General features: G+C 37.9%; 1 protein-coding gene across 1 annotated transcript in view; it reads left to right on the top strand.

The window, feature by feature from the left end:
- The first annotated feature begins 2,689 nt into the window (after positions 1-2,689).
- The window catches only part of LOC128021352 (signal peptide peptidase-like 3), a 34,759-nt gene continuing 12,386 nt past the window's right edge, over positions 2,690-25,062 (top strand). Inside the window, exons 1-2 of the mRNA XM_052608465.1 lie at positions 2,690-3,134; positions 24,952-25,029. Coding sequence (XP_052464425.1) covers positions 3,112-3,134; positions 24,952-25,029 — 101 coding nt within the window. The 5' untranslated portion in view covers positions 2,690-3,111. The remainder of the gene's footprint in view (positions 3,135-24,951; positions 25,030-25,062) is intronic.

Genomic DNA, 25,062 nt, shown 5'->3' with positions numbered 1-25,062 from the left:
AGTCGGAGGCCAATAGGCGAATTTAGTCAGGATGTCGAGGTCACACCTCTTTTCTAAAGACATCCTGGGATTTTTAAAGACCACTGAGAGTCAGGACCTCGATTTAATGTCTCATCCGAAGGACGGTGCTTGTTGACAGTATAGTGTCCCCATCACTACACTGGGGTGCTAGGACCCACACAGACCACAGGGTGAGCACCCCCTGCTGGCCTCACTAGCACCTCTTCCAGCAGCAACCTAGTTTTCACAGGAGGTCTCCCATCCAGCTGACCAGGCTCAGCCCTGCTTGGCTTCAGTGGGAAACTGGTCTTGGGCTCCAGGGTGAAATGTACACAAAAAGGCCAGTTTCTCTCAAATGTTGTTCACAAATGTGTCTAAATCTGTGTTAATGAGCACTTCTCCTTTGCCGAGATAATCCATCCACCTCACAGGTGTGGCATATCAAGATGCTGATTAGACAGTGTAATTATTGCACAGGTGTGCCTTATGCTGGCCACAATAAAAGGCCGCTCTACAATGTGAAGTTTTACTGGATTGGGGGGGGGGGGGGGGGGGGGTTGGCGGTCAGAAAACCAGTCAGTATCAGGTGAAGAAAATTGGTAGAAAATGGAACATGCTGTCGTATATGCCGATCCAGAGCATCCCAAACATGCTCAATGGGTGACTGTAATGATATCAAAGAGGTGAAGAAGCAAGTGTGAGTTATAATATTTATTGAATAACAAAAACAAACAATGAACACGGAGACAGGAGGTAAGGTGAATCTTGAAGGTCTGGGAGTATTCCAGGAAAAAAGACATAGCTCACAGGTGATCCAAGGCGTGATGGTGAGTTGGCAGCAGGAGAGCGTGACACAGGAACTGCAGGGGAAGAACCGTGAAGGTGAGAGGTGAGATCCGGGGGTGAAGAGGAGTGGACGGGGTTCGGAAGACAGGACAATCCAACAACGAGAAGAACATAAATGGGAACAAGAGAAACATGAAGTAACACTGGGAATGACAAACAATGCTTTGACAAACACAAGACGAAAGACAAGGCAATATGTAGGGAAAGGGTAACGAGTAGTAGCTGGTGATAATGAACAATTAGCGGAGACACCCACAAGAAACAATCAGTGCTGACTCACTCCACCCACATATTGCAAAACCCGAGACCATGGTTTACCAACTGTGACAGTGACATGTCCAGTGAGAATGCTGGCCATGCAAGAACTGGGATGTTTTCAGCTTCCAGGAACTGTGTACAGATCCTTGCCACATGGGGCCATGCATTATCATGCTGCAACATGAGGTGATGGTCGTGGATCAATGGCTCAGCAATGGGCCTCAGGATCTAATCACGGTATCTCTGTGCATTCAAAATGCCATCAATAAAATGCACCTGTGTTCGTTGTCCATAATATACACCTGCCCATACCATAACCCCACCGTCACCATGAGCCACTCGATCCACAACGCTGACATCAGTAAACCACTCACCCACACAACGCCATACACACTGTCTGCTATCTGCCCTGTACAGTGAAAACCGGGATTCGTCCATGAAGAGAACACCTCTCCAGAGTGCCAGACACCATCAAATTTGAGCATTTGCCCACTCAGGTCTGTTACGATGACAAACTGCAGTCAGGTCGAGACCCCAATGAGGAAGACGAGCATGCAGATGAGCTTCCCTGAGACGGTACCTGACAGAAATTGTTTGTGCAGAAATTATTTGGTTATGCAAACCGATTGTTGCTGCAGCTGTCCGGATGGCTGGTCTCAGACGATCTTGGAGGTGAAGATGCTGGACGTGGAGGTCCTGGACTGGTGTGGTTACACGTGGTCTGCGGTTGTGAGGCTGGTTAGATGCACTGCCAAATTCTCTGAAATGTCTTTGGAGACGGTTTATGGTAGAGAAATTAACATTTAATTCACAGGCAAAAACTCTGGTGGAAATTCCTGCAGTCAGGATGCCAACTGCATGCTCCCTCAAAACTTCTTCTTCTTCTTCTTCTTCTAGTGTTTAATGGCGGTTTGGCAGACCAACATAAATGGTGCATTTCCGCCACCTACTGATCTGGAGTGTGGAGTGTACTTGGCTTTGGAAGGAAAAAAAATAATATTAATAATAATAAAAAAATATATATATTCTATTTACTATTCCTGTTTTATTTAGATATTTAAATAATAATTCATGAAATCTTGATTGTCTTGTCCCATTTCCTAGTAATACTATTATTGAAATTGTATCAGCTCCCATCCTTCCTAACTCTTGACTTTCCCTCAAAACTTGCGACATCCGTGGCATTTGTGCAGTGTGATAAAACTGCACATTTTAGAGCAGCCTTTTATTGTGGCCAGCATAAGGCACACCTGTGCAATAATCACGCTGTTTAATCAGCATCTTGATATACCACACCTGTGAGGTGGATGGATTATCTCGGCAAAGGAGAAGTGCTCACTAACACAGATTTAGACAGATTTGTGAACAATATTTGAGAGAAATAGGCCTTGTGTGTACATAGAAAAAGTCGTAGATCTTTGAATAAAGCTCATGAAAAATGGGGGCAAAAACAAAAGCGTTTATAATTTTGTTCAGTGTATGAGAAGCATGTCAATACTGCAATACCGCATGTCACCTGATGGCAGAGCCTGTCCCTTCAGTCATACATGTGTGGGCAACGGCGTGAACGCGCACTCCTCTGGCTGGGGCGACAGTCGCGCGCTCCCGTGTGATCGCAACAGAAAACAAAGCTATCCGTGCGCTTCCATTACAGCTAGCGGGGCAAACCTAAACACACATCTCTCTCTGCATGCACACCCAAGATGGGTTTGGAGCTCATCTGAGGGACTTTGAAAGCGGGGCCTGTTGTGAAGGCAGCCAGCCAGCTGAAGACAGCGAAACGTTTCGGGTTTTTTCCCCCCGGACTGCTTTGGTTTCTTAGCCGCGGTTAGCAGCACGGCCACAATCATTGTCATTTCTGCTGCGAGCTGCCGAAGGAAAACACATCGCCATGTTGTTATCGGAGGGACTCAGTGAATAAGGCGAAACCTTGAGCGTGTGGAGGAGATAATCTCGTCGTTTGAGCCGAACCCGAGTCCTCAGCTGCTGCCTGACTGACTGACTGACATGGCGGAGCAGAGCTACTCCTGGTGAGTGCCAGCAGAAAATATTACCATTCAGACACAAAACACCGACACTCAGTGCGCTTTAACGCACATATTGCCAGTGTCAGCGTCTAAAAGGTGTGCTTTTACCTCAGTTTCGATGTTTACACGGCAGCATTGCTCTCCGGTGAATGTTTGAGGCGTATTTTGGGTCTAATGTAGCCCATTAGCTCTCTTTAATGCGGGTTTGGTGTTTTAATCCCAACCTGCCGTCAAACCAGCCGCTCGTTTAATCAATTTTAACCCACAAATAATTAATTAACAACCCTTCTGCTGTTAATAACGCATATTTCCCGTCGTGTGAATGTGTGTTTGTTTGAAATACGGTTGATTCAGTAGTGACACAAAGGGAAATGCCGTGCGCCAACGTGCTAACACTACCAGTGCATTCTGAAACATTATTAAATCAATATATTTTAATTGATTTTTATCATTACTTCGTCGTTTCTCGTCAGAAACAGTGTTTTAGTAGCAGGTAATCTTAGATTGGGTCGTGCTTGCGATGCTTTAGCTCATTAGCTGCTCTAATCCAGTCTTTAAGGAAGAGAGCTGTGTATATGCAAGACACGGGCTGCGTTTCAAAAGCCCAGGGAGCTGACTACATAGACAACCGGTTCTGGCGTCATATGATTCCAAAAATGATGCGGATGTGATGATGGAACGCTCTCTAGGTTGGCAGCTCACTAGGGTTTGAGACGCAGGCTGTGGTGTGTAAACATGATATTCAACTCATGGTGAGCTGTGATTTCCATATTTTAACTCTAGGTTTATATGAATGACAGCATATGCCTCAATCATCAACTGTGTGGGGCTTTTAGTGATAAGTCTAGAGATGTGAGAAGTGTTTTTGCCCACTAAGTTGATGCTGACCCCCAAGTTTTGGGCCTATATTGAGAGGTTATCTAAATATAATGAATTTATTATGATTTATCTTGTGTATAATGTCTGTAATATTTAAAAACAAAATAATTAAACCAAAAAATAAATAAATTGTGTATATTAAATTATACTGTAGTTGTAATTTAATATTTAATACATTCATATATTTGTTCAAATTTAATTTAAATATAAATAAATTATAATCCGATATTATATATTAGCATGAACATATATTTTCACAATATTACAATTATGCAGTATCAATTATTTATTTTATATATTTATCACTATTTAACATGAATATATATACAAAAAAAATATTCTGACACTTTGACCTGACCATGTTTTGCTTAAGTGTTATCTGACACTATCGAGATGTTTGTTCTGACACAGTTTAACATTTAGAGAATCTTAGTTGACTGTGTCTGTGTGTGTGTGTATATATATATATACACACACACACACACACATATGGTTTGTCACATATGTTTATATAATATTATTATATATTAGGGCTGCTCGGTCCAAGATGCAAACAAACTTTGTCTGAGCTCAGAACAGATTTCCTCGGGAGCCAAACTGATTTCGCGACTCTGTGAGGGCACAGATACATCAGTGCTGCGAGATCCAGTTCAGAAACATTTGGATTTGATGCACAATGATAAGGTTGCTGCAAGATTTACAGAGAAGCATTCAAATTCTGCAGAGAAATCTATTATAAACGGCGCTTGCATACATCAGGAAACCAGAAGCGGTAACACTAACTGTAACCATGGTGTTGTGGTAGAAATAGTCGAATGCATTACTTCCATCACTTTAAAGCAGTTTGAATTAAATTTTTAATGAGATTAACAAATATATACTTTGTGGAAAGCAAGCACTTATGTACAATTTTAAAAATACATCAAATCACAATCATAACTTGTAGACAGCAGCAGAGGAGCACTTATTTGGCTTTTTTACTTTTTCTCTATATTGTGAAATTATAAAATCACTTTAATAAAATATCAAATCATGAAGAAATGATTTTTTTTTTATATATATAGAATTTTACACTTTTTGTTTGTGTGTATGAAGGAAAAAAAGTCACAAACTTGTCTTTAATTTGCTGAATTTGGTCAGTTCCATATGCCAGAAGAATAATGGTACATCTAATAAGAGTGGAATATATACATTTTCTGTATATAGAAAGTTGATTTTGCACCTGTTACTGTTGTTAATAAACGTACATTTTTGTATGCATCTTAACTCAAACTTGGTGCTTTACTGTGAAATCTGTATAAACAAAAGAAAAGTAAACAAGAAAATGAATATGAAATATTATTAGTAACTGCACTTACTAATGCAAAACAATAGTAATTTTATGATTAAATTATCTTTATTTTAATACCCCCACACAACACTGGTGCCGCTGCCTCAAATGTTAGTCTAGAGCCCTGATCACATTCGATTAATCATGCAGCCCTATTATATATTTTACAATTATGTACGATATATTTCAGTAAAGTTCAGAAGCAGTGTTCGGAAGTTGATCATTGTGTTCATAAGGTAAATAGTGGAGTATGTTTATCTGTAACTGAAAGAAGATATTTCTGTTTGTAGTTCTATTTGTATTCATAACTGAAGAAGATATCTAGTTATCCTAGGCTAAAAACAATGAAAATGACTTTCCATGAAGTTGGTAGGACTGGCGTGTCTGTAACCATCTGCATATCTAATATCTCGGACAGTATTGAATTAATTCTTTTTTTATTTTATAGTTTTTTTTTTCTGAAGAAACATGGTATTGTTGAGCTCAAGTTCATGATTTGGCTGCACTTGTGTATTTAGCAGCTCTTGAATGAAGTAGTTGAAGTGATATGGCATGACTGTACACTCAACTACATCAGTGAACTGTAACACTGACTTGTACACCTGCTGCTGTAATGTACACAAATATATGACAAGCATGTACACAACAACCAATATTAACGCAGTGACCTCATGCCATGTAGCTAGTGTTCTCATCATCAGAGCAGACTGAGTTATCTGTATTTAATTGTTGACCTCATGTGCCATATGTGAACTAGTAAATGTCTGACAAGAATCCATTTAACGAACGATGTCAACTAAGCAAGCTCTTTTGTACTTAATAGGCTGTTGTCGTCTTTCTTATAAATACGTATAACTTCAGTCAATAATATTCAAAACGCATGAGCTTAGCATATGTAAAAGGGCACGAAATTTGGTTGATCTTTAAAATATGTTAGTACTTTTAATCCTTATTTCTGCATAACCAAACCGTGAGTTCTTCTGTCTAGTTTACCTCCAAAGAACACAAGTGTGACAGCATTGCAGTAGACAATGTTTTAGTGCTTATTTGAAAGGAAATCGCAAATGCGGTAGTAAACTGTGGAATAAGCAGAGTTTTTTGCTCTTGCACTTTGTCTAGTTGTAGAACTGGCTAAATGTTAACCAGTGTTATGAACAAATCTTTTTTCTTTTTCTTTTTTTTTTTGCCCTCCAACCACAGTGGCTGTTAAATATGTTAAGGCTGTTATATTAAGACATTAAAAACCACAGACTTGAACCGATGTTCTTGGCGTGCACGTTGATGACTGTTTTTGTCTGGCTTGAAGACATAATTGTGTCAATTCAAATGTGCATTTTTGCTTTTATGAATCAGGTTTCTTAATCACCCGCCAAAGTGCCTGACAAATTTACCCACCACAGCACAACAAGGAACAGCAATTTTAGGAAGTCAAATTGTCGTTAAATGCTAAGACATAAAGACATTCATTCAACATTTTTTGTAATGCCTTATTGTCTTTATCGTAAGCAAAGAGTGTGACGAAGTGGGTTGTGTTTAAAGTTTTGATACTAAGGGTTGGATATTGACACAGGTATCACAATTCGATTAAAATACAGTCTCAATTCAATTTGATTTATATAAACAAACTGCACATAAGTCAACACATTATTTAAACATGCTTTATGCTAAATATTGAGGAACAGGTTTAGTAATATACTGCATATATTTGTCAAGTGCTCCTCTCTAGAATTACTTTATATATATATATATATATATATATATATATATATATATATATATATATATATATATCAAGCTATGGTCATTGAATGGGTTTTCCTTGGTAAATGCAACATTACGTGACTTTTTTAAATCCGCTGTTTTGACATCTTTCTGTGGTTTAAATGCTTATTAAGCAATTACATGAGACTTTCAGTAATGTCAAAACACAAAGACCTTCATAACAGAACTTGTTGAATTGTGTAATAAAATTGCCAGATTTTGAAAGCTGAGGCTTTTTTCGTATCTAAACTATCAAATCTTGTTGCCATTATTATTATAAGGGAAATGCGCTATATATAATTTTTTTCCGCTACATAAAATGTTAAAGGGTTAGTTCAGCCAAAAATGAAAATGAAGCCATAAATTACTCGCTCTGAAGTCTTCCTAAGTGTATATGACTTTCTTCTTTCAGACAAATTCAGTTGGAGTTATTTTAAAGTGACTTTGATATTTCAAGCTGTTGGTGTTGCACTGCATCGTTCCATGAGAAGTTTAATAAAAAGCACATCCATTAAAAAAAGTGTCTCTCATGGCTCCGGGGAGTGAACAAAGGCCTCCTGAAGCGAATTAATGCATTTTTGTTTCCACATTCAAAATATCCACATTCAAAACATAATAAATCACTTGAATCTAGCTTGCGCTCACTGTAAATGAACCATGTTCTGGGGGAATGGTGTTTGAGGTCAGCTTTGTGCATGTGCTGCTCAGAAATGAAAAACGTAGAAACGCAGCGGAGAGATCAAAACAAAACAACCGACATGAATTAGAAGTACAAATTTAGGATTTTTAAAGAAGAATGTCGGAGGTTTTTGATAAAAATCAGTATCGGTTTAACTCTATAGCAAGCATGATACTAAGTTTTATATATAAGTGTAATAACTGTAATAGTTGCAAATTCTAAGCCTATGGTAATTAACAAATTACCTCAAATACAGTGTTTCCTTTAGATTGGCAGATTTGAGCGCAGGAAAATACAGTGTATGCATTCAGCAAATTAATTTAGTGTTGGGCGATGGATCTTGTTGGGAAAGCAAATACCACATCACCGAGAGTCTGGAGTCATCTGCATTCATGTGCACAAGTTCTCGTGATCGCAAACGCTGGCTGGTCAGGTTTGGTGATGCTTTCTCCAAACTGGCCAATTACAAACGAGACGGCGATACATAAAAGATGGTAACAAGAAATATGCCAACGGATTCCTATTTCAAAGAGAGCGCGTGCAGATGAGGAGTTACTGAGCTTGCTTGGTGACGGAAAAGTAAACTGGACGCAACACCACCGCGACGCAACAGGTTTAGTCTGTCTAGCGTCTATACAGGACATTTGGACTCTGTGTCAGTACCTCACAGACCGGACGGGGATTTATCATGTTGTGTTGTGCTACATCCAGTATAGCATCACTGATTATAAAGAGTATTTTCTCGCGCTGCGTCAATTGCGTCCGTTAGACGGGGTGTATTTAACTTTCTTATTTAGGCTACTTTCTTGTTTAACTGCATTATTTTTTTGATATTTATTTTAGTGTTTTGCAGGCGGCGTTCACTGACAGAAGTGCTCAAATATACACGAACTGACGAGTTAAATAGGATGTGCTAGATGAGTGAGGCAGTGCTGGGCTGGTTTCATAGACATGTGCATACATAATTATAAATATCCTGTATATAATATATAGAAAATATATTACATGCATGCATAGTTTAAGTCAGCTTTAATCACCTTTTTTTGGTAATTCCATTAATTAACTGACCACGACACTGCTTGCACATAGTTTAATTTCGCATTTTGATATAAAAGGATACGCAAAAAGGAAGCGCGCACCGGTGCCTCTGAGCACAGGACTGTCCGCGCTCGCTTAACTTGCACCTGATAATAAAGTGAGTGGAGCGCGTGTCTGAAACATCTCCTGTTCAGTCATTCTGAGTCATTCATATCGCCTTCGTTAACGAGCAACTTTTGACATTCATTTATATATAATATTATTATAGTTTTTTTTTATCAACACCGCGCCACCGGCAGTTGTTGGTCCATGACTCCCGCGGTGGTAAAAATCAGCCACCGTCACAGCCCTAGTCTTTACGGTCACTTTTATTCAGTTTAGTTCCTCCTTGCTGAATAAAATCATTAATAAAAAAATTATAATTATCTTACTTAGCCCAAACTTTTGAACAGAAAGTGATTATGTAATAAAAGTTATGCAATAATATAAAATAATGATACATTTTTTAACAGTGGGACAGTTTGAGCTCTCAGGTGAACTTGAACTTCTGTCTGCATGTTTGGTCAGAAAGCTTCCTCAAAAATTATGTGGTGGCAATATGTGATATCAATATTTTCAGCTTCTGGCTCCATTCTGGTATAAAAAACCCACATTACAATTGATGAAACCTTTTAATTGTGCTGAATATCTTTTTTTCCCACTTTAAAATACATTATTGAAGTATGAAGCATGAATTATGAAGTATTGAAGCATGTGTTATATAGATAATTTTCAATAGTAGTATGACAGTAGCCATGCATTTAATGCAGTGTGAAGGTTCAGAGAGAAGCACTGTGAAACTTTCTTCAAATGTTTATCTGACAAACTGACAAAAGTCATAAGGTGACTAACTTGTGGTATACTAATGGTGAAATATATGGACTGACAGCTGAGTGGTTAATGCCTCAAGCAAAGCACTTAACCCTACATACCTCCAGGGTGACTACAGTTGCTGTTAGTGTACTGTAAAACACACAAAAAGCCATTGAAATGTGACAAGGAATGAATCAGAAGCTTACATGACTTTAAAAAGCATTAGCTTATACAGTTTTATGATTTAAGAAAATTGTGATGAACAACCTGTCATTTCAGGTCTTACTAATCAGTATTTTATTGAGCTGTCCATTTCTAATAACACATAAATTGAACTGTTGACTGGAAAGTCAGGTTTTATGTACTTATTACAGCACACAGCCGTGATATAAATTATCATATTGCAATGCATTCGGCCCACACTCAGCAAAAATAGGATTTTGCTATTCAGGAAGTACCATACCACTGAATCACATTTAAGAGCAAGCAAAATCAATGCAAAAACCTATATACAGTGCTGTGTGCAGTGCCCAGTACAGGATTTTGTTGTGCAGCATGCCAGAGCGGTTTTTACCACCACACTTTTGTTATGGCCTATTGGATTATTGGTCCTACTGGCGGTTTTGCTGACCGTTTTTTTCAGCATGAATGACACCATTTTCATGAATTTGCTAAAGGTGCCCCAAGGGAAACTCTGTCTTGATATGTGTGCTAGCCTTCAGTGTTGTTTTGTAACCAAACTAATACATATTGTATTCAAATGAGTGTAAATCTTAAGGTATTGGTGGTCCGATGTGGCTGTGAAAGATAAATGAGGTTGTGAGATCAAGAGGGGGAAGTGCCTGCTCGTCCCACACTCCTGCCAGTCTTAATTCACTCACACACGTGCTAAGTGTATGTTTTTATAATTTTCTCTTCTGTAAAGTACTTTGGTCAGCCTAGTGGCTGTTGTAAATGTGCTATACAAATAAAATAAACTTGAAATTAACTTAAACCTAAGAGAAATCTGACAATCTGATGAAATGGAGCCTGATGTTGAATATGCAGCAAATATCTTTTAAAAGAAATACTTTAATTATAGTGGGAAATGCCTTGGTCTCTGATTTCTTGCGTGCCCTAAGTAGTGTTCTTTATTGTAGAGTACAGTCAAAGAGTGCATTATAATATTTCAGGATAGTGCTGGGCGATTTATCGAACAATACGATCAAGCGCATTTAGTCAGTGAATCTGGTTCTGTGATTAGCGCTAAATTACCATCACCTGCTTTCAGATGGAGCGCCATTTAATAGACAGAGCCATAAATCACTGACAAGCTACACAATAACGTGTTCATTATCGCAGATGAATCGCCTTCAATAATGAACGCAATATTGCGTAGCTTTTCGGTGAACTACGGCTCTGTCTATTAAATGCTGCTCCATCTGAAAGCAGGTGATGGCGATTTACCACTAATCAGAGAACTGGCTTTACTGACAAAATGTGCGTGATTAGGCTCGTATTTCTGTTATTATTGATGCGCAAACAAACTCTTGGCACACTGATCTCGAAAACATCTTATTTCTGCTTGAACGCAGTTCAGTATATTCATGTTGTTGACATAATCAATGTACAGCGAGTGTTTTATAAAGGATGCTCACTGAAGAAGCATGTTTCTGAGAAGCTATGTTTATTTGACTGTTAATATGTGCTTTGCTCTTAGTAACAAAATAAACCACAAAAATTGAGAAAACAGCAAGAATTTGTTCGAATCGCAAGAATCGCGTCACACTGTTTGTTTACATCTCGCATAATGGCATACTGGGAATGGAGAAAGTTGCACTCTTTCACAAAAACAGAGACCACTGTTATCAAAAGTATGGGAATACTTTAAAAAGAGGACAAATAAAATAGCCCTTTGTTCCCTTTGCAAAACTAATATGGTGTACCACGGCAGCACAACTGCGATGCGCGAGCACCTCAGAGGAAAACATCTTGGCGCTCTCCGGTGTCACGGTTTAACTGGTTACCGTGTGATCTGGTGACCAACTTTCTGGTTCAGGTCTGATATTCTTGTGCTTGCGGCATTCTGAAAAGTTGAGATGTTTTTAACTCGATGCGGTGCGGATGCGCCTGGAAAAAAGAGTGCGTCGCGACCGCGCCGCTTCCGTTATGAGTGCGCTTATCGCGCGCCTGCATTGGAAATGACGTGATATGTGAACGGCCCCTTAAAAGACAGCGTGCCGTGAGTCACAAACCACCGAGCTACCCCCGAATCAGCTCCAGATCTCTGGAAACCAAGCTTAACCATAGCAGAACCCTGACAACATTTTATGGTTTGTGATGCTAAAGAACGTTTCATGACGTCTCAGACAACTTTAAATTTATGGCTACTGTGGTTTAATTATAAACGCTATCATAAACTCATATTTACCATAGTAAAATCATTTTCTTTGCCTCTTTATTATTTTATTGGTTGAAAATGAATAAAGGTTGAAATATTATATTAGAAGTTGTACTTATATTTTTGTAAAGTTATGCAAAGGATTCATTAGCTAATTAAAAAAAGAACATTAGATTCATTATTTATTGTAATAAAAATAATCGTTAGATTAGTCGACTAATTGAAAAAATAATCGTTAGATTAGTCGACAGAAAAAATAATCATTAGTTGCAGCTCTAATATATATATATATATTAGGGGTGTAACGGTATGCAAAAATCACGGTTCGGTACGTACCTCGGTTTTAAAGTCACGGTTCGTTTCATTTTCGGTACAGTAAGGGAAAGAAATGCAAACATTAAACCGCAGGTTGTTTATTACTATACACTTTTTTTTTTACAATTTGTTTAGACTTTTAAAAAAAATACTTTTTAATAAAATATATATAAAATAAAAAAAGAATAAGAAATAAAATACTGCTGCAAAGTTCTCCACTAAATAAAATACTCTGTCTCAAACCAATACCATATAATAAAATATAATGAAAAATATAAAGAAATAACTATGATTACAGTGCAGCATTACTAATCCCAGTTTGTAGGCCTGCTCATATTAAAAAATATATAACACTTTTCCAGCATCAACAGTTTCAGTTTTTAGACCTGCTCAGATTGGAATTAACAGCAAAGGTCTGTTTAAATGCAGACGGGAGCTGCATTTTGAATTACAGTCGTTTTTTCCTAGTTGTAGTGATGTTCACACTCGTGTGATGTCTTTTGAAAACCTTAGGCCTGTGACACACTGGCATATTGCACCTGTCAAACATAGTCTATTTTGCCTAGGCTTTATATTTATGCTCAACAGGAAGTATAGATAATGTTGTCGTGAAGACGAGATCCTGGTCTGTCGACGGTCTCCCTCTATGTCAGCTACAGTAGCAGCATGTATGTCTGATCATAGCAACATGGGTATGTTTGAATGAGCTTTGCAAATTAGTACTCTCGTGAAATCACATCACGTGTATTTACATGGCACTTTATTCATTATATTGCTTAAAAACAGTCTACTAAGTGTCTCATTTCATCAGAAGCGCAACTTAATTTGCTACTATAAAGCAGCTCGCCACTGCGTTCATGTTTTTAACCATGGACATCACGCCTCCAAAGACTCAACGGAAGAAATGAACCTAGAGAAAAGTATGTTTGCTAAAAAAGAACACTGCATGTTTAAATCTGTCTGAAATTGTTGTTTAAAAATAATTACATGGAATTGAGAAGTAATAACACTAGAATACTAGAAAGGTTTTCGTGAATGGAAAAGGTTGCAGTGTTGATTCGGAGAGGCGGGGGGCCTTGGAATGAAAATATTTTGAGAACCACAGTTGTAGAAATTGGTTTATGAGTCACAAATTGTTCCTGAACAGTTAAGCTGCTCGCTGTTCTTCAGAAGGATCCTCCAGGTCCTGCACATTGTTTGGATTTCCAGCTTCTTTTGCATTTTCGAGTCCTGTACAACAATGACTGTATGATTTTGAGATCCGTCTTTTCACACTGAGGACATCTGATGGACGCCGTCACAACTATTACAAAGGGTGGAAATACCAGCAAAGTTGTTTTTTAAATCAATATAGAATTTCTATACTTCTCTGTGTTGACCTGATCATCACTCTTTTGTGTTAATCATAAACTACTACATATACACAAGTTCATTTTAATGAAAAGTAACAAGTGAAAAAAAAAAATCAATGACAAAAATACTATTATAAACTAGGTTAGTGTATAATTCAGAAGCAAAAGATACTCAAGATTGTAGAACAATGATGCACAATAATTTTATAAAATCTATTGAAATATTTTATTCACAAATAAGTGAAAAAAAGAAAAAAAAGTCTAAAATCTGGTCAAATGTTACACATTGCCCTTTATATTGTTGTAAAATACATTCATGAAACAACAAGTATATACATTTATATAGAAATGTAAAAGACGTTTATTTTAAATGTATAGCACAGTAATAAAGGCAGCAACATGTAATAGATAGGACAGAACAAGAGAGACTTTTAATAATCTTTGATCGCATAGAAAAGTATTACAATACTAAAGGCACCAATATAGAGCGGCACAGACGCTTTTGCATATCCTGTGCTGAGAATGATGAGCTTGAAACAACACCGAGTCGCAGCTGCACAGTCCTCCGGGTCCACATAGAAAAGTTAGTACAACACCGTTGTTCAGTTCAGTTCTCTCTTCACAGCAGTTCAGTCAGTGTACTGTTTGAGTACATGAATTACTCCGGGATATTGGTTTATTTAGACTCAGAGGGAGTGTTAGCCATGTTAAAAAAAGTAAATAACTTCAGTAATTTGTGGGTTAATGCTTACTGGAGATACGAACCGGTTCAAACGATTCAGTTTGTCTTAGTGAACTGATTAAATCGAACTATTCGTTTGTGAACCGAACATCACTTGGACAAAGGGAAGAGATATTGATATTGATTAATGAGCCTTTTCTTTGAACAGTTTTAAACCTCAGTTACTGTGCGCTCTTGTAGAGATTTTTAGCGTTTTGACTGTAACCGAACACGACACACAGTTTGATTTCTGAATGTAGGATGACTGAGAGCCGCAGTGGAAAGAAGAGTTTGTGAACTGAAGTTAATGACTTCAGTATTAATCTGCACCTCACATTGAACATTGTAACCGCTTGAGAACACTTGAAATATTTCCACAAAAACATTTTGGTGCTTTATAATGTTTTTGTGCCTTCTGTGGGACTCAACAACAACACCTAATAGTATAAGCACAAAATTGGATCTGGATCGGTCTTGTCTGACCGATACTTTATCCGAACAAAAAAATGCCAGTATCGGAGCCGATACTGATCCAGAGTATCGGATCGATGCATCCCTAGTTTAATATTGCCTTTCAGAAGCTACAGAAGATAATTGTTTCCCAGACAAAATAAGTACAATTTACCCTAATCATCTTATTTAAAAAGTTTACACATTTTTGTGCCACTGTATATAATAACTACAACAACAATAAACATTTAAACCGTTCAATACTATATAATAATAATCTAAATCATAGCATTTTGGTTGTACTGTATTTTGTGGTTTCACTGACTATATAACCTCCATCTCTTTTGCATTTTTGGCCTGTAGTGACTGTATAATTAAGTCGGCTTTTACAAAAAATGCATCAACAAGCCTGTGTTCTGCCTCCCAGCACCCTCTTGTATATTTGCAGGGACTGTCTATTGAAACGATCAGCTGTTAGATTAACCGAACAGAACAGCAGTGTCCTGAAATCACCATTGAAATGTCTGTCAGGAGTCAAACTCTGAATATATGTGGTTTACATGATTGTCCAAAGGTTGTGCATACCTACTGTTTTGTGTACGAGCAAGAGTCACTTGTATGTCGCTGTGCAAGAATAAAGCCTGAGGGGATTCAGACACGTAATCATGTAAATCACATCAAGCGTTACCTAATCTACCGGGACACACCCTTTAGGGACATCTGCAAGCACTCGGGCCTCCCCCAGCTCTGCATATTTTGCATGTCTCTCTTTGTTAACACACCTGATTCAGATAATCAGCTCATTAGAAGTGAGCTCTGTGCATGAACTGTGTTCCCATTGTTTTCATTTACTTCACTTCTGAACATTCATTTACTGATTTGTGCTGCGCAACGTCTTCACGCACGGGCAAGTGTGACACCATGTACCTCAGTAAATAAATAAAATTTAAATTCACTTCTTGCACACTTCAGTGCACTTTGAATGGAACATATTTGTTTGTCTCGACCTGTAATCATGGCAGAATATCCTTTGATGTCCACTTCTCAGGTCACTTAAGTTCGAATAGGTCCAACTTCTGAAGCCATAAGAGAGACCTACAATATGTGCAGAGCAGGGGGCGTGAGTTTATGCTTCTACTGTAAACTCTAGTGTGAAGGCGAGGAGACAGTTGGTGTACCTCATGTAAACAATACTCTATTTATATATATAAAAAATTTGGCAAAAATGGCACAGTTTTTTTATATATATATATTAGGGCTGCACGTTCTCAAGTTTTTCATTAACCGTTAACCGAGGCCCTTAGCGGTTAATACTCGGTTAACCATAGAGTGCCATAGTAACCATAACCATAGTAATTTCCGGACATTGGCCGAAAAAAAAAAAGGAATGTCCGACAAAATTTAATCTCTCCGGTCAAATTGTCCTATTAAAACTGCCTAATAATGCCGCCCATTAACACAATCTGAATTTGAGAATAAGCCTAAAATGTGTAAGGCAAAAGGTAACAAGCAGACTCCGCGGCCGCCTCGCTAAGGCTATGACTATGACTATGTTTGACACGTACAATATTTGAAAAGCGATAATTATTTATTTATTTATTTAAATTACATTTATATCTGAATTTATGTCAACCTATAGACTTTCAAATATCAAAATGTCATGAATTAATATGTATTTTTGTACAAAATGACATATAAACATATTTTCCTATTATACTTTGCCTGGAAACGCTTCCAACAAGGCGTCGGTTCTATTTCTAGCATGCACGCGTCGAGCCGCGCCTGAGCCGCGCGTCTCACGCAGGCAGTCGGCAAGCTCTAACCTGTTAACATGGGAACCGAATTAAAAACAGACACGCTACGCAGCTGAGATGCTTTCGCCACGCATCCAGTGTGTCCTGACCGGCCTAATGATGCCCGGGTGTTGGCTGTTGAGATTACAACAACGAGGTTGTACTTGAAGTATATCTAAGCACTGTATTGCAATACTTGCATTTTGCCCCGTCACTCGTATTAGCCCGCTTCATACTTCTTCTTGTGGACATTACAAATGTCTGGGAGCGCTCTGGCGGTCTCTGGTGGTGCAAAAATGTATTACAACTAAATTCAATGCACGCCATTGATAGAGATGTTCCGATACCCTTTTTCTCTTCCCGATACCGATTCCGATACCTGGGCTCAGGGTATCGGCCGATACCGAGTACTGATCCGATACCTGGGTGTATATCTGTATATACAGCTGTATATACTACTAGCCCTGTGTAAATTGCTAGAATTTTTTTATGGTGTGCTTCAGACAGATCCCTCAATAAAACATGAACAAATACATGGTGAACTACTGTATTTATTACAGTATTTTTATTATCTAACATGAATTTGACAGTATTATTTATTTTCTTATGCAAAAAAGAACTTCAAATGCAGCCAAAAATCTAACACCGCAAACTAAAAAAGGTATTTAAGTTTTACAATATAACTGTATAAAAAAACTGCAACAAATAAGTCTAGGAATATAAAAAAAGATCTATTAATCAGATAATCTCTAACAAGTAAAAAACAAGTAAAAAACAAGCAACCATCTAGGCATAATTATTATTATTATAGAGACGTATTATTATTACTGTAGGCTACAACAGTAGCTTTATATATTGTCAATTTACTCATGTAAACCAAACATTTATTTTAATGGGCTGCCATGAAGATCTTTGAGTGTCTGTGTTTATGATATGACAGTATTCTCAAATGAAACGGTAAATTCTCATGAAGTGACGGTTTATGCGTTCGTGTCCTCATGACACACAGCAGAGACTACAAAACAGCGAGCTCTCGCGCATCTGTGCCAGTCACCCACAGAGATGTAGATTTTGCGGGAGTAATATTTAAATAGTATTTTGCAGTTTAATATTCACAGACACTAGTATATATTCGGCTACTGTCTGGAGCCCTGCGCTTTGACTTACACGGAAGCGACTGAACGCAGCTGCCGGTACTGAATATACTCGAGAGTCTGTAACTACCGGTACTACAGAGACATACTGCTAACCACTGATCTATAATATAGTAGCGGCTTCACTGTCTTTTGGCAGTTTAGAATGTGATGAGTGATCCAGTCATATATAGATAAGGGCTGCTAACGCGTTTTCATTTCTTCTTCGCTGCTCTAAACAGGGGTTGCTTGTGGCAACACAGCACAACTTCCTGTGTTTTCAATGCATTTTGAGCAGCGAAGAAGAACCGTGCAGCGGTTAGGCAAAGCTTGCGGTCATAACTAGGTCTTTTTTAAGAAAATGGTATCGGATCGGTATATGGGTTCATGTACTCGCCGATGCCGATGCCAGAATTTGTTGTGGTATCGGAGATATTTCCGATACTAGTATCGGAATCGGAACAACTCTAGCCATTGACGTCACTTAACCGAGCAAAATGTTTCACTCGGTTACACAATTTTTAACGGTTAATCGGTTAACCGGTTAACCATGGACACCCCTAATATATATATATATATATATATATATATATATATATATATATATATATATATATATATTAGGGGTGTAACGATACGCGTATTCGTATTGAACCGTTCGGTACGACGCTTTCGGTTCGGTACGCGGTACGCATTATGTATACCGAACGGTTCGTTGGAGTAATTAATTATATTTGAAAAAAAAAAAAAAAAGAGAGAGAAAGAAATATAATGATATGCGTTCAACAAGGTAGCCCAATAACCCAAACAACGTAACAGGCAACGCCCCTGACACTCCCGAAGAAGAAAAAAACACCATCTTATATGTTTATGTTAGGCTACTCAGCAGGCGCTCGCTCACTCAGTACGCGCTGAAGGCTCGTTGCAAAATAGCCAATGCGTTTAACAGACTAGAAATGAGAAGATCCTCCAATAACCAACAGGTCTGGTGTTTGGGTGCACTTTGGATTCCCTTTAAGCTATAATGGTGATGGCAAGAGAGTGGTGGATAAAAAAACAACGGTATGTCGCATCTGCAACATGACAGGGTACACCAGCGGGATTACAAAAAAAAAAAAAAAAAAAAACCAGCGGGAATATCTGGGATATATGCGTCAGTACTATCTGGGAAAAGACGAAAAAAAGGAGAAACATGCACGCAGCAAACTATCCCTGCAGCATTTAGACACTATAGCTTACAGGGAATCCAACCCAAACACCAGACCTGTTGGTTATTTTAGGATCTTATATTTCTGGTCTGTTAAATGCATTAGACATTTTGCAACGAGCCTTCAGCGCGTGCTGAGTGAGCGAGCGCCTTAGGGGCCGTTCACATATCGTGCCTAAAAACGCATGGAAAACGCTAAGCGCGTCTTTCTCCTCCTTTCCAAAGCGCTCGGGCAGAAGCGCTCATGAGGCATCTGTCTTTGCTAAGCAACAATGACGTGCTCTCTCCATGAGACGCGGAAATTTCAGCGAAGGATAAATGGATTTGCAGCTCTAAAAATCGCTTGCAGTAGCTCTGCTACTAAATTTATTTCAAAATTGCAATCCATATACAACTATGATCAGCTGTTCCTTCATCTTGGCTGAGCTCTCAACGTTGTTACGGGAAAGGATGAAGCTGATTGGTTGGTTCTTGTCACATGACCCGCGGTGCGCTTGCCGCATTCTGAAAAGTTGAGATGTTTTTACATTTTGCTGTATCTAAAACGTATCGAACCGAACCGAACCGAACCGTGACATCAGTGTATCGTATCGAACCGAACCGTGAATTTTGTGAACCGTTACACCCCTAATATATATATATATATGAAAATACATTTAAATAAGTAAATGCATGCATACATACTAGGGGTGTAACGATACGCGTATTCGTATTGAACCGTTCGGTACGAGGCTTTCGGTTCGGTACGCGGTACGCATTATGTACCGAACGGTTCGTTGGACTAATTAATTAAATTTGGAAAATAAAAAAGGTGTGTGAAATATAATGTTATGCGTTCAACAAGGTAGCCCAATAACCCAAACGACGTAACAGGCAACGCCCCTGACACCCCCGAAGAAAAAAAAACCACACTTATATGTTTATGTTAGGGTACTCAGTCAGGCGCTCGCTCACTCAGTACGCGCTGAAGGCTCGGTACGGAGCCCCGCACGTCACCTGTAGGAGAGAAAAAAAATCAATCCGTGGTGACGGTTTGGCAATCCGTCCCCTCAGTTTATAAACCATCCTCATGAATTAATAAACTGTTCACTCGGTTTAACAAATCGTACCCACGGATTAACAAACCGTGCCCACGAATTCCCAATGCGTGCGCTCAGATTGTGTAAACCGTACCCTCGGTTTTTGAATCCGTACCCACGAATTCATAATCCGTGCGCACGCTTTCGCAATCCGTTCCCTCGGATTTGAAAACTGACACGCATTTTACACTTAACAGTGAAACATGCATCTAACTCCGGCAGGTGGGGTGAGGTGGGTGGAGCTTAGTATAATAAAATCACAAAAATAAGTCTTCATGTTAAGAAAGAATTGTACACAAGCATTTCCAAAACTGTCAAAGGTTATTTAAAAATAAAGCAATTCACAAATTATTTTATGACAAACATTTTTACTGTCTTGTACTCATTTATTTAGCCTACAAATTAAAATTATAAAAAATAACTTTATTTTTATTTGTATCATCATTATTATATATTATTAAACAGGTTATGCATAAGAATCTTTTATCCAAAATAACTTACAAAAGAGGAAAAAATTACTCCAGAGTCAGTCACAATGCCAGGTTTATTGCACAATAATAATCAAGTGCTATTATAGATTATCAGCAATTGAACAAGATTTTAATGCGCATCTTTCTTATTAAATCTTTGTATTCCACCTCGTACTACACTTGATAGAGAATCACTTAAGGCACTTTGCTGTAAACCTATTCCACATAATAATATTCAATAAAACTGTATGTTAACACGTAGGAGTTTGCTGCATGAATCCGTGAGTACGGTTTACAAATCCGAGGGAACGGATTGCGAAAGCGTGCGCACGGATTATTAATTCGTGAGTACTGATTCAAAAACCGAGGGTACGGTTTACAAAATCTGAGTGCACGGATTGGAAATTCGTGGGCACGATTTGTTAAATCGAGTGAACAGTTTATGAATTCGTGAGTACGGTTTATAAACTGAGGGGACGGATTGCAAAACCGTCGCCACGGATTGCTTTTTTTTCTCCTACAGGTGACGTCCTGGGCTCCGTATACGGACATCACCGCAGCGAATGGTGCATTTACGTTATGGCCGCGGATATGAGACCTTACTCTGTAGTGGAAAACGCAGGTTTTAAGAACATGCTTAATGTAATTGAGCCCCATTACAATATTCCTTCACGAGCCCATTTCAGCCAGACCGTAATTCCTGCTTTGTTCCAAAAAACATAAGCCCAAATAGAGAACCAACTGAGTAAAAACACACTCAATATAAAGAGTTATAGAGTTCAATATAAAAAGAGTTACATCTTTGTATTTGTTCATAACTACTACAACAATATTACATTTAATTTGTAAAAAAATTTTATAAGGAGCTATTTTTGTTTTATACAGTATGCTGCTAAGAAAACACCATAGAAGATGGGTAAAGAATAGCTCCATCATTGTTCAATGTAAAAAAAAAAAAAACAAAAAAAAACCACATACTTTGTTAGTTTTAATAAATAAAACATTTAAATAAAAATCAAGGAAATTTATCTGCCAATTTTTTCTTTTTGCTGTATCTAAAACGTACCGAACCGTACCGAACCGAACCGTGACATCAGTGTATCGAACCGAACCGAACCGTGAATTTTGTGAACCGTTACACCCCTAATACATACATACATACACCCTGTAGACGGTTCACTTCAGTTGTTATATGTTGTTCATTCATTTAAATGAATGCTTGTCTGAAGCATAACGAAACCAGTGTTTCTCAGTCACTAAGAGATGTCTTTTATGCTTAATAGAGTGTTGTGTCATTTGTATTGAGTATTCTGGCATAACTCAAAATTTCTAAATCTTTCTGCATAATTAATTTACTATACAAATTTTGACTTGTGGTTAAAAAAAAAGAAATAAAAACTCCCAAAATATTTAAATGCACAGCATCATGTTAAATTGTGACACATGTGTATGTATAACAGGGTTGGAAATTTAATGAGGGCAAAATTAACCCCAAAATTAACAAAAATACACCTCAGATTTAAGATTACACTTGCTTTCTTTTAATCAACATTAGTATCATTACTGGAATATCATGGGCAATAATCAACAATAATGACCCACTTTTTTAATGAGTTCTTCCTTTCTTTTCTTTCTTTTTTTTTTATCGAAGTCCTTAATTGGCTGTTTCAAATTAATCTTATGAGTAACATTATGAAATGATTGTGTTGATGCCTTTTCTGAGCAGAGTTAAACCGATGCCATGTCAGGTGCAGCTTCTGTAAAGATGGACGTGGCAGGCATTAATTACATTTTATTGGTAACAGCCTATACTTTTCTGATTGATTTAATTCATTTATTACATTTACGTATTTGACACAAAAGGCAACACAAATGCAACAGATTTCAAAAGTTAATTATAAACATTGACCCTGGAAATCTATTTGAGGTGGCAAATATTAATGGAAACTTTTATTTATGTATATCATATAAAAATGAGACTGTTACCATTTTTACAGATGTGTTTGTGATGATGAACAGAAACTCTTGCTACTACTACGATCAACTCAAGCTACTGTCAAATGTGCATTTCTAAGAGACGGAGAAAACACAAACCTGATTCATGCTTTTAAACCGTTTCACTCATTAGAACATAAGAAACTAAGACATTTATTTTTGTTTAGGAAAAATGACTGGAAAAGTGTAAAGCATTGAAAAGCGTGAAGTGTTTGTCATGGTCTAAGTTTGGTTTAAAACCACAAACATTGGTCTGGTTTCCACAACTTACCCTTAGAAGCAAAAATCTGCCTTTAAACTTGTAATAAATAAAGATATCAAATGTATGGATATCGGCTCATATGATATTTTATCATGATAAAATAAAATAATCGCCCAGCCCTACTTGAAAGTCTCTGCTCAGTTAGGTTTGTTGAAATAATACAACATAAAAACATGTTTCAGGAGAAACTCTGAGTGACGTCATGCAGGTCCTGTACGTTGCTAGGGAGTTTCTGGGTGGTTGTTAGGTTGTGGCCAAAGTCAAAAGAGCCACCCCCAAGTCTCTGAGATTCGGGTCTGATCCTTTCTTTCAAGCAATTCTTCGCTTGCCTTAGCAAACACCACTAATTATGTAAACAGTCTATCAAAGCTCAGGAATTCAAGATAATAAAGTAATTTTAATGGAAATTGCTAAATAACCACATGTGTGGGTTTTCTTTCCCAGTGGGCGCTTGTGATTCTGAAACATTGTGGCAGTCAGAGCTCAGTAGAGTGGTTTTATAGGGTTTTAGGGGTCAGACGGCCCTCACAGGGCCTGCACACATTCCTCACGCTCTCTTTGAGTCGTGTACACAAACACCCCTCGTCATCTTCACCTCGCTTTTCAGCCCTTCTGCAGTCTGGATACATGCACGGCTCTAGACTGTGACTTTTTCTTGTCAGTGTGACTATTTTAGAGGTACCTGATGACTGCTGCCATATCTGTTGCATATGAGAAACATTTCAAAGGTAAATGGGCCGCAAGTGAAACACAAAGGCAGCTCAGCAATCTGGGGATAACCATATCGAATTTTAGTATGTTTTTAATGTAGACATTTATTAAAAGAGTAATGGAATAGAAATAGTGTTTTTTGTTATTAAGCTGTAGCAGATTTCATGCATTTGTGTTTACAGGCCAAAGCCGTAAAGAGGTTTGAGCATTAAAACATTAGCTAAACGTTTAATAGAGCTTGAAATTTTGGGGGGGTTTCACCATGCATTAGGTGTGTTTTTAATCATTAGAAGTAGAATAAAATTTAGTGTGATCCCTTATTCTTTTATGCATTTTATTGAGTGCAGGTCAGAATATATATGTTGTTTTGTTTTTAATGTAAATACATATGTTACATAATGACATGAGAAATTTATTTCACCTATATTTTGACATTTTAATTCCTCAAAATTAGTTTGATACATAAAACACTTTTTACTTGCATCTTAAGAAGTTTTCCATGGTTATAAAAAAAAATGTATGTGTTAAATGTTTTTCCTAACATAAACCATACAGTTTATAAAACTGAGGTTTACAGACTACCAACTCAGCCAGTCAGAATATTTACATTTTACTGTATTAAAAATATTAAGTTTTTTACCATTTTTTTAACAGATGTTACTGTTTTTGTTTAATAAAAGTACATTTACATCCACGTCCCAGCTCAAGTTACTGCTTTTGTCAACTCAACTACTGTCAAATGTTCGATTCCAAGAGACAAAGCATTATTAGTTAGTTTTATTAATAAGTATTACTTGTTTCAGTGCTAGAGGTCAGATGTTAGTCTGGAGCCCTGTATACATGTGCACATCCAGTGTCTCAGGATCATTATGTATAGAGCTGTGCTTAGGCCTCTTTGTGACTGCTAATAAGTTTTCTTCAAACCATTTGTTGTCCGTAGTAAAGCGTATCATTTGAGGATAAGGTCAGCACTCCGTCCTACTTTTTCTCGTCCTCGTTCTCCTTATTCATACATACTTAATACATGCACACAATCAAGTGCGCTTTTGTTTGCAGTCACACATTATTTACCCAGCTCGCTTGCTGTAACCATATTTTAAGAGTGTCCTCGGCATGCAGCCTGACCTCTTTCTCTAAAAGCTTGTTATTTACAAAAGGCAGAAGACACTCAGGGAGGGCAAGAATACAGTAACGTCAGACATTTGTCATGAACTGCTCCTTAACAGCTGGACCAGACTGAGCTTTGATTCATGTTTCACCTGCACACTTTAAAAACTGGCAACTTGAGTTCACAAGTGTGTGAACCAGGAAAGGTCGTACAGGGAGACGATCTTTGTGTCTGTTGTATGACACATCTGGCTTGTTATTTTGTTGTGGGAGACAATAAATTGAAACATCCTTTTGTCTTTTCAGGGCGTACTCCCTTGTGGACTCCAGCCAGGTGTCAACCTTCCTCATCTCCATCCTCCTCATCGTTTATGGCAGCTTCAGGTGAGCGCTCATCTCTTTAGCCGCAGATCTGGA

This window comes from Carassius gibelio, chromosome A10 (genome assembly GCF_023724105.1).
Source record: "Carassius gibelio isolate Cgi1373 ecotype wild population from Czech Republic chromosome A10, carGib1.2-hapl.c, whole genome shotgun sequence".
NCBI classification, from domain to species: Eukaryota; Metazoa; Chordata; class Actinopteri; order Cypriniformes; family Cyprinidae; genus Carassius; species Carassius gibelio.
Note: the sequence above shows the minus strand (reverse complement) of the source record. Positions and strands in the feature narration are given on the sequence as shown.